At 36.8% G+C, this 15876-nt stretch overlaps 1 protein-coding gene across 28 annotated transcripts in view; it reads left to right on the top strand.

Moving 5' to 3' along the window:
- LOC148677655 (ankyrin-2-like) overlaps window positions 1-15876 on the top strand; it is a 175112-nt gene that overhangs the window by 146176 nt on the left and 13060 nt on the right. For 22 of the 28 annotated variants that reach the window (XM_088616679.1, XM_088616971.1, XM_088616890.1 and 19 more), the window contains 8 exons: window positions 24-56; window positions 1967-1988; window positions 4901-10162; window positions 10949-11023; window positions 12318-12449; window positions 12640-12786; window positions 13179-13464; window positions 14110-15876. The exon at window positions 14110-15876 is cut by the window's right edge and continues 511 nt beyond it. In XM_088616679.1, the coding sequence (XP_088472805.1) occupies window positions 24-56; window positions 1967-1988; window positions 4901-10162; window positions 10949-11023; window positions 12318-12449; window positions 12640-12786; window positions 13179-13464; window positions 14110-15876 (7724 nt within the window). The remainder of the gene's footprint in view (window positions 1-23; window positions 57-1966; window positions 1989-4900; window positions 10163-10948; window positions 11024-12317; window positions 12450-12639; window positions 12787-13178; window positions 13465-14109) is intronic. The other 6 variants (XM_088617630.1, XM_088617546.1, XM_088617878.1 and 3 more) reach the window with 4 other exon arrangements.

Here is a 15876-nt window from a genome sequence, read left to right as displayed (position 1 = left end):
ACATTGCTTCTTGTGACTCAAAGGAATCTGATTCTGATCAAGAACAAGAGGAAGAGGTAACTTTAACCTCATTTCCATTTCAGCGTTAATGCGTGATGTCAGTGTTCACTAAATTATAAGGCAGCTTTCCTTGTGGCGGGTCTGATGTAACACAGTCATCATTGATTGCTTTAAATCAAATATTTATCTTTTTTCATTGACTTCTTCAAAATATAGAATATAGAAAGCCTATTAATGTTCTAAAAAGAACAGAAATACAGATTTTAAGTGCTTTAACTTTGTGCTAAGAATTTGACAATAAAATGGTCTTTTTTGTCTTTAAACACAAGGATAAACTAAACTTCCTATGTGTTTCACTTAAACTTATTTTTTCTCCTTGTAGGAGTTTATCACAGTAGATTTATTTCTCTAGCGCTCTATCTTACTTTTTATGAGTAGAATAAGGTAATCCTGAATTTAATCATATTTTGCATCTTAGCCAGGAGAATGAACCCAAAACAAAAATGAACTGCAAATGAAGAAAGCCTTCATCCAAATTTAATGTAAATCCCCAAAATATCAGGAATGTCAGTGAAATGTGATATTGTTGTAAAAAATATTTTCATTTAATACTGGTATATGTAAATATAAATACACATTTAAACCATTTAAAAAAAACATTTGAATATTTTAAGTTGATCATTATTTATAATTTATTATTATTTAAATGATAAAATCCTTGTAACAGTAACATGTTTTATTATTTATTGTATGAACCTATTGTATAAACACATATTTCCAATAAGTGTTAAAACTACAATTATATTGTTATTTCTGAACAAATCACATGCTTACCCATGAAACAGATACATCTATATCAAATGTTAAAATCCTCAGCAGCCACACCTACTGTATTTCCATAGTTTATCATGGACAGTTTTGAGTAATTAACTTTACTTTACATAATAACTCTATGACTTATTAATGTTGCATTTTGTTCATTAATTCTTTGTTATAGAGTCTGAGAGCAGTACTACTTATATAGTTTTTTTTTATATTACTGACAAATGGTTCCACCATCTCGCTCAGAATCTACAGGGTTTTTTCCTTGGCTATGTTCTATGTCTATGAAATATGCAAGGAAATGTGCAAATGTGAGAAGGGGGTTCTTAAAGTAAAAGCTTTACCTGTCATTTTAACATTTCTTAACATACAAGCGGTAGGGCTGTAGAGGGGGATAGGATATAACTTTTAATGAATTCAGATTACATTTATTTTTGTTTTATGCAGCTTTTCATCTACCTTCTTCCTACTACCCATATTGTTAGCTGATCTCCATTCACATTTATCTGGCTTAAAACCTTATCTTTAAAATTTTACAATATGGCAATGCAGAGATTACATGGTACTGTACATGTGTAAAGTGTGGTCTCTAAACTGCAGTGTGGAATAAGGCCGAAACTACATACCTTATAAAAAGAAGATGGAATTGTCATAAATCCTAATAGCAATTAGGTGCTATTTGTTTTTAAATTCCCTTTCTCTCATCTGACTAAAGTGAAATGCGTTTTAGTTTTAAGAGTCGTTGAACTATGACCACACCATATGACTGCATTTTGCACCTTTATAATTGTGAGTATTTAATATTGATTTAGATGTGTAATGATAATTGATCAAATGATGATCATGGTGTTTCTGTTTATGGTAGTTTTAATGTCCGAAAGCATGTCCGCCTGTCTGCAACAAGGGAGCATAGACCATGAGCAAGAAATTGTCACTAAAGGTCAGCTTGGATAAGAACGTCATCTTTTAAAATAGCATTTATCATCTCAAACTTGTGCTTGGGTGATTGGTAATAATGTACAGTTGGTTTTTCAATCAGCTTGAGGTTTACTATTTAATTCTTGAATTGTCATTGAGTAATGGGAAAAGAGTTGTCAAATGTATAGTACCTTAACCATAAGTATGTCAAATTCTTTTCTTGCAGACCAGCAGGACACATGAGAAATGTAAGACAATTTTTTATAATTGTGTTGCTTTTTTCAGTGTGTCGTTCAACTTAAGTAACCTACCCTGTCTCGTAATTACTAACTTACTTAAAGTAAAGTAGTGTTTTAAATTAGATATTCGGTGTTTGCTTTTTAATATTCCCAGCCTATGTAGTTAACTTTAATCCCAAATTTTTAAGAGTTTTTAAAATCATTCTGCTTTAGCCTCCCCAGTAGCTCTGCTGTGGCTGAAATGTTTTCTCCAAAGCCCTTTCAGTTTTGTATGTTTGTCTTGTCAGTTACATTTCTTTTGAAGCAAAGGTTATGCCAGTTTTATGGCATAATTCTGTCACTATCATCTTTCAAAATCACAGTATCTTCTTTCCGAACTTTTCTCCATACTCTTGATTCTGCAAGTCGAAAAGAGATACTGTCCACATACACATTTATTACACCATTCATGATGTGGTGATGTTTAGATTGAACATCTGATTTAGAAAACTGGCCAGATTTTCAATCACTTTAAAGACATCCACAAAGCAATTTTTATCCTAGAACTCTTCATGATTGCTTTAGTGATGGTCTGTGCCTCTTGTGAACTTTATTTATTATATAGCATATAATTATATATAAATATATTTATATGTATACCGGTCCACTTCTGTTTACTATAGAGTATATACTGTATATGACTACACAACTAAGTACTACAGTAACAGCATTTGTATTTCAGTTTATGAAAGGGATTTTAAAAAGTTAAATCTGCCTTCTGCTTTCTTGGCTCTGTTCAGTGATAGAGAGTTGTACCTTACTTGCACAGGGTTGTGCGTTACCATGTCTGGTTATCTTTAACAACAAATGGTATTCTGTTGGAGAAACAGAGAAACTAGAGAAGATTTCAGTATCTTGCATAATCAAATGGACAATACAGTCACACAAAAATAGTAGTTATGCAACCAAAACAATCAGGACAGAAAGACAAACTTACACTCACTTCTAATAATCATCTCTCAGCTAACACTTGGCTTACTGCTGAGTTGGTTTCCATATTCAATAATTGAAGTATCACCTTTGTCTTGGAAACAGTAGAGGGTTGTCTTTTGAGAAGCTGATTGGAGGAAGAACTGCTTCTCAGAACTTTTTACAGAGACAAGAGAAACACATAACACCTAGAACAGGAACTTAATTTAAGGTTTAGAGTGTAGAAGGTATAGTGTCTAAATGTTTTAGGCAGCAATGTTAGGGGTACATGAAACAACAGTTTATTTTTTCCAAAAGTTAAAAGTACCTGAGAAGAAAATGTGAAGAGGTTCTGCAAATATTGAGAACTTCTAGAGTAAAACATAGAGTTGGTAAAGTGACGTTTTTCTAGTAGATTGGTGGTGCACAAACAGAATACAAAATGAACATCACTCCATTCTTCAGTATCATACAGTATCCACATTAATGGACATTGTGCTTGAAGTGTTTGTTTTTCGATAATATACAATCTATTTAAACCTAAATTACATAAACAAGACAAATCAAGAATCTGCTTTAAAATCAATGCCATGTCCAGTCCCTTTTAAGACTAAAGAGATGGAAGTGGATATACGTGCTCTGTTTGATCAGCTGACTAGACAATGTACTACTATGATTGCAAGCAATGAAGTTAAGTTTTTATAAGAAAGGTTTTTACTAAAATAGAAGAAAGACAGATGCTTTGTGGCAAATTTCTTTTGGTAAGGACCACATTCACATAATACGTGATGAATCCTTCTTCTAAATTGTTTGTAGGATTATCCAAGTACCCTCATAAATTCTGTATTAATGTTTAATTGTTAAATAATTATGAGCTGAATCACTGAATTCTTTAGAGCAGACCAATATTTTAATATAAAATATTTATTCAAATACTTTGCACATTTTAGTTTTTAAATCATTCCCAGATCAAAATTGTGCAATGATAATTCCCTTTATAAACTGGCATAATTGCTGTAATCTAAGGATGTGCATATCTGTATATTTTTATACAGACCATCTGCTTACAGTATGTTTCACATGAGGCTGCATGCCTAAACATTTTCAGCACCTTTGCTTTGCATGGAAATAACTTGGCTTACATGTATTGTGTGTGTGTCAAGTGTGAGTGTTCTTTCGACTTTTTGTTTGCTTAACATTATTCTCTCAATTGTTTCATTCACTTTCAACCTAATTCACAACGACTCCTCTTTGTGTGTTTCATTTTATTTTATTTTTTACATCTTTATGTATTGTTTGTGATAATAAGGAGGATGTTCCCTGGAAAGGACCATACCTCTTTCTTTGATCAACTTAATGTTTTCTAGTTAGAGGCTTAAAATTCCTTTAGTTGAAATGCCGGTTTGCAGCTGACTCAGATTGATATAGATGCCATAGTTTTGGAATTACAAAATGGTACATTTTCCTTCCTGGGTTCAATTTAAACATTCTTCTGACAGTTCGCTAGCACTGGCTTTCTTTTAGAGGAAAAACAGCTTTGATTGTTTCTGGTATATTTTCTAGACATGAATCTCTTACATTTGAACAATCTTGAGATGTCTATCTTTGTGTAATTCCACTGTCTCCCCGTTTCTTTATGTTTCTTGATTTGTTGGTGTCCTGTTTTGTTGTTTGAGGTTTTTTCTTGCCTTTCATGTTGTACGTATGGATGTGCAATGGTAAAAAAATAAAATAAAGTGTATAAGCAAGTTATTTCCTGCCCATCTCCTTCCCATTTTTGTTAGCTTGCTTTGCTCTTGTGTCCCAAGACCTGTTGGATCCACAAGCCATATCCACCCCTTTCTGTTGGTATTCCCCTTGCTACCATTTGAACCAAAGATTTTGTATTGTTCTGGTCCTGATCATATTTTTCCAATCTCTGTTTTTTTTTTAATTTCCATTTTAATTTGAATTGTTGTTCCTTGAAACCCAAGATGAAGAGGAGACTGATTCTACTGAAACATCTGCTCTGAAAATGCACTTGATTCGGGACTCTCCGGTCCTCGCAAGTCCCGATTTACTCTCTGAGGTCTCAGAGATGAAGCAGGATTTGATCAAAATGACAGCCATCTTAACAACAGACTCCACAGAGAAGTCAAGTCCCGTGGAAGGAGGTGGGCTTGAGAAGGGAACAGATGACGAACCTGGAGAGCCTTTTGAAATAGTAGAAAAGGTCAAAGAAGACTTAGAGAAAGTGAGTGAGATTCTAAGACGTGGAACATATACAGGTAAGACAGCATCACAGAAAAAAGAAGGGATAAGCCAGGCAGCACGACAAGAGGAAGAATGGGTCTTACTCACTGACAGTGAAATCGAAGAAGCCAAACAAATGGCACCTTTTGAAGTTCAGGAGCCCTTAATACAAGAAGTTAAAATTGACCGAGGCACATCTCGGCCAAAGACAGCTAAAGATGTGAGTGGGATGGTATCCTATTTGGCTGAAGATCTAAATGAGTTCCTTTTGCAACAACCTGCTAAAATCCATACTCCACCTGAAGGCGTTATTGAAGAGCATTTCAAAGAGGTTCGTGTTCAAAGAGGCAGTAAATATATGTCTTTAGAACAGGATACTAAACTTCCTCCATCTGATATTAAAAAACCAGTGAGGAGAAAGTTAAAGGAAAAAAATGACCAAAAAGAATCTCAAATTGCCACATCTGAATCTGACATCTACAGGGTTAGCTCTGAAGAGTCTTTGGATGAAAGCATGATTTTGAGTTCAGCTCCAAAAGAAGTGTCACCAGTGGTGGAGGAGACCCCTATTGGTTCAATTAAGGAGAAAGTGAAAGCTCTTCAAAAGAAGGTTGAAGAGGAGGAAAAGGGGCGTAAGCAAATAAGCAGTAAAGCTTTAAGCAGTGATGAAAGTAAATTATCTCAAATTAAAAAAGAAACAAAAATGCCGCACTCACCTCCTGGGATGTCTTCTACAACAGAAAGACTCGAAGAGACTATGTCTGTCCGAGAACTAATGAGAGCCTTTCAGACAGGACAGGACCCTTCAAAGAGAAAGTCTGGGCTTTTTGAGCATAAATCTACAAATCTGATAACAGAACATTCAACTGCAACCAAAGGAACAGAAACAGTAAAAACACATTCCATACAGTCAAAAACAGGATATGTCACCAAGAACCATGAACAAACCACTTCTCTTTCTTTGGATTCATCTGAGATTCAAGATAGTGAAACAAGCAAAGAAAATGAATATTCAATAATGAAGGAAGAGATAAGCCCAAAACTTTCAACCAGTATACCTGACATGCTATTGCAAGTTGAAAAATGTGAAGCCAAGGTGATCGATGAGTTCCACAAAGAGACAGATATGCAAATAAGTCCTGACAGGAAACATTCTATGGATTTTAGTGAAGAAATTAAAGCAGAACTTGAGGGAAGTGATGAGTACAAGCAGTTTAGAAAGATATCTGGTCACGATGAAAGTGAACCAAGCACCAAGCATGAAGACTCAGGGGCTGTTCAACATGATCTCACAATTGTCTTCCCTCCTGAGCTTTCCAAAGACGAGTTCCTGCCAGATACAGTCCTACAAAATGGTGCCTTGGATGACAGCTCCGAGAGCCTGAAACACGAGGGTGTTGCTGATTCACCAAGTATTAGCTTAGGTGATGGCACACCTCAGATGAGCTCAGAAGAAAGTTATAAGCATGAGGGCTTGGCAGAGACTCCAGAAACAAGCCCTGAAAGTCTGTCATTTTCACCCAAGAAAATTGATCAACAAATGTTAGAAAGATCTAAGGAATCGGGTAAAGAAAAGTCTGAAAGCTTAGCTAATGATTCTACTGCAGCAGACTCTGGAGTTACAACCTTTGATGAGCAGCAGTCAACAGAAATGACTCTCCCAACATCTCCCACTGAGGAGACTGATGATCAAACCATGAGTGAGTCAACTGGACTCAAAGGGGACACAGTTTTCTGTGGTGAAGACACTAATGAAAAGAAAGGAGTATCTTCATCACCTAAACCATCACAATTTGGATTACATTCTAAAAGGGTTTCCGAAACTGTTGATACATTGTTAAGTTCAGAGGATGACGTGGCACCTGAAATTGCCAGCCAAGAGGTTCCTGAATCTTCTGGATTGCCAACTGAAAAGAGTGCTACATATTGTCATGATGGCCTAGATCTGCCACTTAAAAAGCAAGACTCAGAAGCTCTTAGTCCATTAGCTGATGATTCTTTGACCATTAGTCACAAGGACTCATTGGAAGCCAGTCCAGTTCTGGAAGATAATTCCTCACATAAAACTCCAGATTCTATTGAGCCAAGTCCAACAAAGGAGTCCCCATGTCGTGATTCATTAGAAAGCAGTCCAGTAGAACAGAAGATAGGAGCTGGTATTCCAGTAGTAGAACAGGCCAGTGGTCCTGCTTCCCAGACATTTCCAACAAAGGCAGACTTCCCAGCTGAAGCTGTGCGTAACAGGCTCCTTAGGGACCCTGAGGGCAGCGCGGATGATGATAGTTTGGAGCAAACATCCCAAATAGAAAGTTCAGGAAAAAGCCCTCTTTCACCTGACACCCCAAGCTCTGAAGAAATCAGTTATGAAGTCACACCTAAAACTCCAGACCTGCAGGTCCTGTCTGTACCCTCAAAACCACCTGCGATCCCAGAAGATACGGAGGAAGCAGATGAAGATGATTCCTCAGATAGCAGTGAGCCTCAAAAGAAATTCACCCCAGAAGAAGAAATGTTTAAGATGGCTGCAAAAATTAAAACTTTTGACGAGATGGAACAAGATGCCAAATGCAAAAGAGAAGTCAGAAGAGATTTTAAAACTACAGACGCTTCAGCTGTTTCTGAATTTTTGGAAGGTCAGCCTATAAGAATAGTGTCTCCAGATGAGAGCTCTTCAGAAAGTGAACCAGAGCTTACAAATCTTGAAAAAGATTTGGATTCAGCTCTTTCTGTAGAGCCCATAATTAAAGTACAACCCCCATCTCCTTTGCCCCCAGGCATGTGTGATGATTGTAGCCCTGTAGAACCTGAAGAGCATCATGCATACAGCTATGTAGAAGCAGAAGAAGAAAGAACAGTACCACCTTCAGAACATGAACAACAAACAGAACAAACTATACTGACTCACAGCTGTGAACCTTCTGATGGATCTTTTGGAGCTACAGAATGTTCACTGGTATCTGTTTCTCATGAAGGCAGCATTAAGAAAGAAACATCTGATCATCCACAGGTACCAGCTAGCATAGAATTATATGAAGAAACAAAAGAAGCTGAACAAGAAACAAGTCCCTATGACAATGTAAGTTTTCATATGATTTCTATCTCCACTGATAGTGAAGAGTCAAAAAAGAGAACAACTGATGAAAAGGAAGAGTGCTTTGAACAACTGAGTGAAAGTAAGGAGGATAACAGAGGAACTGGCACGGTAACAGAATGCCCTTCAAAACTGTCCTTTGGAGATAGTCCGAAAGAAACCAATGCAAAAGAAGAAATCAAAGGAGAACATTTCGAATGGTCTAGTAGATCAGACATTTGTGATGATTCTCATGATGAATTTGATCCCATCATGGAACGTGCACAGGATCCATGTAAGCCAGATGTCTGTGTTTATGATGACATTCAAGTAGAAGATGCACCAGCATCAGGTCTTAAAACTCAGTCCAAGGGAGTTACGGCAAGACCCGAAAGTGATGTAGATACCTGGAGTGCCATTCGAGAAGATGATGATGCTTTTGCAGCACGAGTCAAGGAGGAAGAGCAAAAGATCCTTAGTTTAATGGTCGATCGACAGTCCCAAGGAGCAACTCCAGACACTACTCCAGGTAGGACACCTACAGATGAAGGAACACCCACTAGTGAACAAAATCCTTTCTTATTCCAAGAAGGGAAATTGTTTGAGATGACAAGGAGTGGAGCCATAGATATGAGCAAAAGGAGCTTTGAAGATGAAAGTTTCCACTTCTTCCAAATAGGTGAACAACCTTTTGAGGAGATTTTGTCAGATGAAGCCAGAGAAGATCCTGTTGGATGTGAATCTTCTGAAGGGGAAAGTGCCGTTTCCATTACAGTGTCATCTTTGGATATAAAGACAGAAAATGATCTACATGACACAACAAATGATGAAATAGATTTATTTCTTCCCCAGTCAGAAGCAAATGATGATGATCAGAGTCCTTGTACAGGCACAATGGTCACAAAGTCTGAATCAAAGTCCAGAATCCCAATTAAAATGGGAATTTCTGCATCAACTAAGACCGTGAAGAAAGATCCCCCATGTCCTGAACTAACAGATGGAAAGCCTGAGAAAAGAGATGAAGAAAGTCCTGACACAGAGACATCCATTACAGATGTACAACTGAACTTTTCAACGGTTACTAGGTCTGTATATTCTGAACAAGATGAGGAGTCTTCTGACTCTTCTCCAGAGGATCAGCACTCAGTCATTGAAATGTCTAAATCTGATACAGAGACAGTCACTACTAGTGAACCAAAGTCAAAACTCCCAGTCAAAGAATTTTCTTTGTCTGCTTCATCAGCTGTAACATCTACTCAGAAGGAGCCACCTCTGGAGGAAGATACAAAATCTAAATCTAAAATACCTGTTAAGCTTGGTGCAATTAAGCCTGAATCAACTTCTGATGTTTCATTAAAACGAGGAGAGTCCCTGAAGGATCCAGATAGAAAGTGTAAAATACCTGTTAAGCAGGAACAAAGAAGCAAGTCTGAAACTGATGCCTGCCCATCAGGAGATGGAAAATCAAAAAGGTCTTCCAAAGTTAGAAGTTACTGTGAGGGAGAGTCTCAGGAAACATCTCAGGACACTCAAAGCAGAACAGAAAGTGATGATGTTGTGAAACCAAGGACATTCCAGTCTAGACTGCCTGTTAAGACCAAATATGGACAAACATTCCATACCTCTACTCCAGCTAAAGAGAACAAAGAACAGTTCTTTGAGCTTTACAAGCATTCCATTGAATTCTTCGAAGAAATAAGTGATGAAGCCTCAAAGTTAGTTGAGAGGCTTACACAAGCAGAAAATGAACAAGAAATGATTTCAGATGATGAAAGCAGCACCTTGGAAGTCTCAGTTATAGAAAGTGAGGCATGTTTTGAGTCACAGCTGCCTCTTCCCGAAGATGTCTTTGACATGAGACCTATCTGGGACGAGTCTGTTGAGACTCAGATGCAACTCATTCCCGATGAAAATGTCCACGCCCAATGTGAAGGTACTTTCCAGCTAATTGGGTTTCTCTGTGCGTTTGCGCGTTAGAGATAAACTTGCGCACCTCTTTTAGCTAAAGCTGTTGTGATTGCCTCTGTGGTCTTTTGAATTATTTGTGTTGTGACTGTCTTCTTTCCTTGTGTGTGTTCTAAAAATCTCAAGATTGATTTAGAACTTTGTTTAAAAACAGGAAAAACACAATTAGCAGACGTGTTATTGTTTGTTTAAATCACCTTGTAGTTCTGTATTGAATCGTCTACTATGTCTTAGAACATAGTAGGTGATGATTACACATACTCTATCTTGCAACGAACCCTTTCTAAAAGGGCAGAATTTAAATATAGAAGTATTTCAGCTCAGAAATTTGTAAATATTTAAAATTAACTTTAACATGAATTAGTATCTATATTGGCATTCATTTATCGAACTGATATGGTCCTTTGCCAAAATGCTGCATTTTACTCTTTTTTTAAAGTGGCATCATTTTTCATTGCTTCAGCACCGTTATCTTAAAATCAAAAGAAATGCCTTTTTTTGACATAAAAACATATGATGTGAAACTGCTACTCAGTTTTAATTTACCCTTGTTTTAAAACCTTCCAACATATAATCTTATTTAAGGGAAAATAATGAAAATATATCAAAATTTATTTAGTAGATATTAACACATTGAAAGAAAATGAAGTATTTTTTATGTAGACAGAATTTTTTTTCTTATATAAATGTAATTCTCGAACTACTTAAGTGACGGCTACTTTTGATAGTTGTGATCTGTTGTGGTGAAATTTAGATCCACAGGATGATGCAGAAAGAAAGGAGGAAAGATTAGCTGTTATTGCTGACCATCTTGGATTCAGCTGGACAGGTGAGTAGCAATACAATAAATAATACAGTGCATATGTGAGTAGGTTCTTTTCACACAAGATGTGAGACCACAGACAATATTGAAGCAATGCTGGTTTGACAATTGGAAGACAAAAAACAGTTCTTTTTGCAGATTTGTGACACGTCGCCTAGGAACCTGAGCAAGCAGAAACAGTGTCTGAAAATCCCCCCAAAAATTAGAAGCATATTTAAAAGGAAATAGAATGCCTTATATGTACAATGCATAGTGTTGCGTTCTGGTGGAAATGTGAAACAATATTTTATACCTGAATCATCTTTTCTTATTTTAGGTTTTATTCTTCATTTTACTGAAAAATTGTAGGTTTTTAAAAACTTTTTAAAACTATTTGAATGGCATATGAAATGACAAACTGGGCAACAGTGCTGCAATTCTATGGTCATTGACATGGGTATACGGATGTAATTCATAGCCCTTGACAAATGAATCCTGGTACTACGTTTAGAAATGCATTTGAACACTTCATGTTTAAATAAACACCACAAGCAACGTATATCAAATGGATTTAAAATGATTATTTCTTTAAGTACTGACCGTTAAACCTTAGACTCAAATGGAGATAAAACAAAACATGTACTCAATGTAATTATTCTGATTTTGTTTCTTTTTTTTAAATATTTGGAATCCTCAATTTGTTTAGCTTTTTTCCCACCACCTGTAGTGTTTCAGAAACAAATAATGGTGTAGTGGATAGCACTGTTGCCTTGAAACTCTTGTTCCTGGGTTTGATTCTGGACTGGGGTGCCTTCTGTGTGGAGTTTGTGTTTTTTCTCTGTTCCCCGGTTTCCACTCATCTTCTTCCAAACTACCCCCCACATCCAAGGAGTAGTTTCGCCAAGAGCCCTTTGCATCCAGGTCATTGCAATCATTGTCAGGAATAAGTGGATTTCCGATTATGAATGGATGTAGTGCTGTGTTAAACTCTTTATGATACCCATGTATCGTTTGTGACAGGTTTATTATATTACTTCTGCTTTTATTTTTGTTTTGCTAAAATTCTGAACAGTTATTATTATTCCAAACATACCATTAATTCAGGTTACAACCTCTGATGCATAGAAATACTGAATGTACTGTAGTTCTCTTAGAGGATAAAATTCCAAAATAGCTTTGTAATCTACTGCATGCATGTGTCTTTGTGTGTGTGTGTGCATACGGCCTATGAAATGTAGATTTGTGAATACAGTAGGTCAAAGTGAGTGAGTTCAAGCAGAAGACAAGAGCTCAAAATCTAACAGATTTTTCATTCATCCAGAACTGGCCCGGGAACTAGACTTCAGTGAGGACCAAATTCATCAGATAAGAATTGAGAACCCCAACTCATTGCTGGACCAAAGTCATGCTTTACTTAAGTATTGGATGGAACGAGATGGCAAACATGCCACAGGTAATCTTTTAGTTTTTGCCACTAGCATACAGTATATATTCCTGTATCATATACAGTATATACAGTATAAGACATTAAACAAAAATGTTTAAAATGCTATCATAAAAGGTATAACATAAAGGAATCATCACAGAATTTTTTGTCTGCCATCTGATCACTAATGTTTTATCATGTTTGTCATTCCAAACAGAAAGCTGTTTAATTCAGAAACTCACAAAGATTAACAGAATGGACATTGTTCACCTCATTGAAACAAAAAGCATGAAGTCATGTCAACAGCTGTCCTCACGAACCTATGCTGAGATTGAGCAGACAATATCCTTGGATCATAGTGAAGGTACTGTAAACTGTAGATTATTTTGCAAACACAGATATCTAAAAGTATTTCGATAAAAGAAGTAATTAACACGACAATTCCTCTCAAATCCGTCAAATACCCTCACATACAGTAGATAATACATTTGAAAGGGTGGTACCACTTCAAAAGCTTGCAAAACCTTTGAGAAACTAAGAGTACATGTTTTATTTTTACTTTAAAATACAGGCATTTCTAACTACCAGCTTTTTCTGGCACTTTCACATAACCAGAAATTGTTACACTTTCTAATCGTACTGATTTTTTTTGTTTTAACTAATTTCTAATTTTAGGGGATGAATTTTAAAATGTGTTTTTAAAATAAAGCACATTACAGCATGACCACACCTAATTGTTTCTGTGTTTGTGTATAGGATTCTCTGCACTTCATGAAGACATCGACAGCCCCAGGACTGTGCGTCGTGCTGAGAGCACACCTAGTAAGAAACAGCCACCTGCAGGCCAGCAGCCACCTGTCGTGTCTGAAGAAGACATATCCGTTAGCTTCTCCTCAGTACATGAAAGCACTCCAAAGGGGGATGCAGATACTACAGTTGCCGATCTCTTGAGACAAGCGCAGAAAGATAAGATGCAAGCTGACATGTACAGAGAATCAGAGCTGCCATTTGAAACATTGTCTCTTGGTCCTAAACAACATTGGTAAGTGTTTCAACTCAGATGTGTTTGTCTTATGACTTTAGATATCACACTGCATGACTGCAGCCATGCAACCTGTCTTCATTAGATGTACTGTATTTCAGTGAGATGTTCCTAACCTTAAGAACTAACAATATTGTTATAAAGGCATTCAATGAAAATAATTGGTATTCACATTCTTATTCAATGTCTTTTCTTTGTGTGAATAACAAAAAAGCAATGAAACATGGGTTTGGGTTTGAGATGTAATAATAATAATAATAATAATAATTCCATGGTTTTGCTGAACTTGCATAAGCCACTGAGTTATCCTTGTGTTCTCTGTGTATGTGTACAGTCAGATAGTAATTCCATCACTGTGAGCTTGGGCGCTTAGCTATAGCCATTTGAAATTGGAGCTTTGAAATAGATGGTGATAGTGGTATGTTTTACAAACAGCTAACATGATAGAGTTGTCAGTGTGCTCCTCGTTAAAGACTTGCAGGACTCTCTGAAAGAGAATCTCACAATAGTAATATACAGTATAGTAATAATTGATCCTATAGTTTTGATACAGGTTTCAAAGCTGTACAAAGCATGAAATGTATAATTTATTATTTAAAAACTTTTCATCTGAAGGCATTTTAAATTATGTTTTTTTTTTATCAGTGCTGTGGACCAAGAAGCAGAAGTCACAACCCAGCTGGCATTTGAAAAGGAAAGCACAGAGTCAACACTTGCAAACTACATGAGAGACTCTGGTGAACAAGTAAGTCCTCCAGTCCATGAGCACCAAGCATTCACTCCTGAGCTGGCAGCTCAGACCTCAGGGGCCATGCCAGCTCTCGCAGAATACACAGACAAAAGCTTTGCAAACAGACGAGCTCCCGCTGAAGCCACAGGGAACACAGCTGAGTACTGGCTAACATCCTCCGAATTCAAGACGTCCTCATCAGACGGCAGACAAATGAACCCTGAAATGAGTCCCATATCATCTGTATTCATCAAGACCATCCATAGTCCCTATCTGTTATCAAGTGAATCTGTCAGACCTACAGATGAATTCAATCGGGTATCACCTGAATGCATTCAGCCTTTCCATGAATGCAAATCCGTATCTCCAGAATTCAGCTATACTTCCACTGAAATGAAAACAATGTCCCTGAAAAGCAGCCCTGATGTCAGCCCCAAATCTACTGAATTTAACAAAGATTCTCCTGAGAGCAATCAGTTGTCAACTGAATCAATCAAAATCGCCCCTACATATAATCAAATGGCATCTGAAGTCAATAAATCTACTCTCGAATTTAGTCAGATATCACCCGAATCACTCAAAAGTATCTTTACATTCAGTCCTACATCACCTGAGCCTAGTAAGACTACCCCTGACTACCAACAAACATCCATAGGAGTGAGCAAAAACACCAGTGAAATCAGTGAGATATCACACAAATTTAACAAAACATACCCTGACTTCAAACAGATATCTCCCATACTTCTAAACACATGTGAGATTAATGATTCAGCACATGATAGCAACAAAACTGAATTTGGATTTGATGTTATTTCACTTGAATCTGACAGAAATGATCCTGATGTAAAATTAATTTCACAAGAAACACACAAACCTAATATAGTTTGCACTGCAATATCAGAAGGTGATAGAGGTTCTACCAGTCATACCAAAACAAACAGTGACATTTCTCCAGAATTTATAAAAACTAAAGACAGTCAAAGATCACCTGACTCGAACAAAATATCTCCTAAACTGAGTCTAATATCACCTGAAACAGAATTAAACAGAACACAATATGAATTACATCAGATATCACCCGAATTCCAAACAACCGTATATGAATTGGACGGAATATCACCTGTACCAAACAATACATCCTCTGAAAACTATCAAATATCACCAAAACGAAATGAAACAACCTGTAATGTCAGTCAAACATTTCTTGACTTGAACATACCTCACACTGACTCCTATCAAGTTACACCCGAATCCATTGTGCTAAGCACTCATAATTACAACCAGATATTACCTGAATCAACTAAACCAATAACTGAATACTGGTCAATGCAACCAGACATAAAACACAACATCCCTGAATTTAGTCAAATACCACCTGAAATCAGGAAATCTCCATCTGAATTCTGTCAAATATTGCCTGAATCCAACCAGACTACCTCTGAATGTGGAGCAAAAGCATCAGGGTTCAATGTCACCCCTGAGAGCAGTCGTGTTTCCTCCGATGTCCATGATTACACTGATGAGCTGAAGGAACTTAGCTTTGACTTCATGGAACCAGAGCCTGACAGCAAAGAACTAGCTATTGATTTTAAGGAACTCCCTGCTGATTATGCAGAACCTGTCTGTGATTACAGAGACATTATTCCTGAATACATGAAGCCTGTTGCTATCATGAGAGACAC

Source organism: Lepisosteus platostomus, chromosome 1, assembly GCF_059453375.1.
Source record: "Lepisosteus platostomus isolate fLepPlt1 chromosome 1, fLepPlt1.hap1, whole genome shotgun sequence".
NCBI lineage: Eukaryota > Metazoa > Chordata > Actinopteri > Semionotiformes > Lepisosteidae > Lepisosteus > Lepisosteus platostomus.
Note: the sequence above shows the minus strand (reverse complement) of the source record. Positions and strands in the feature narration are given on the sequence as shown.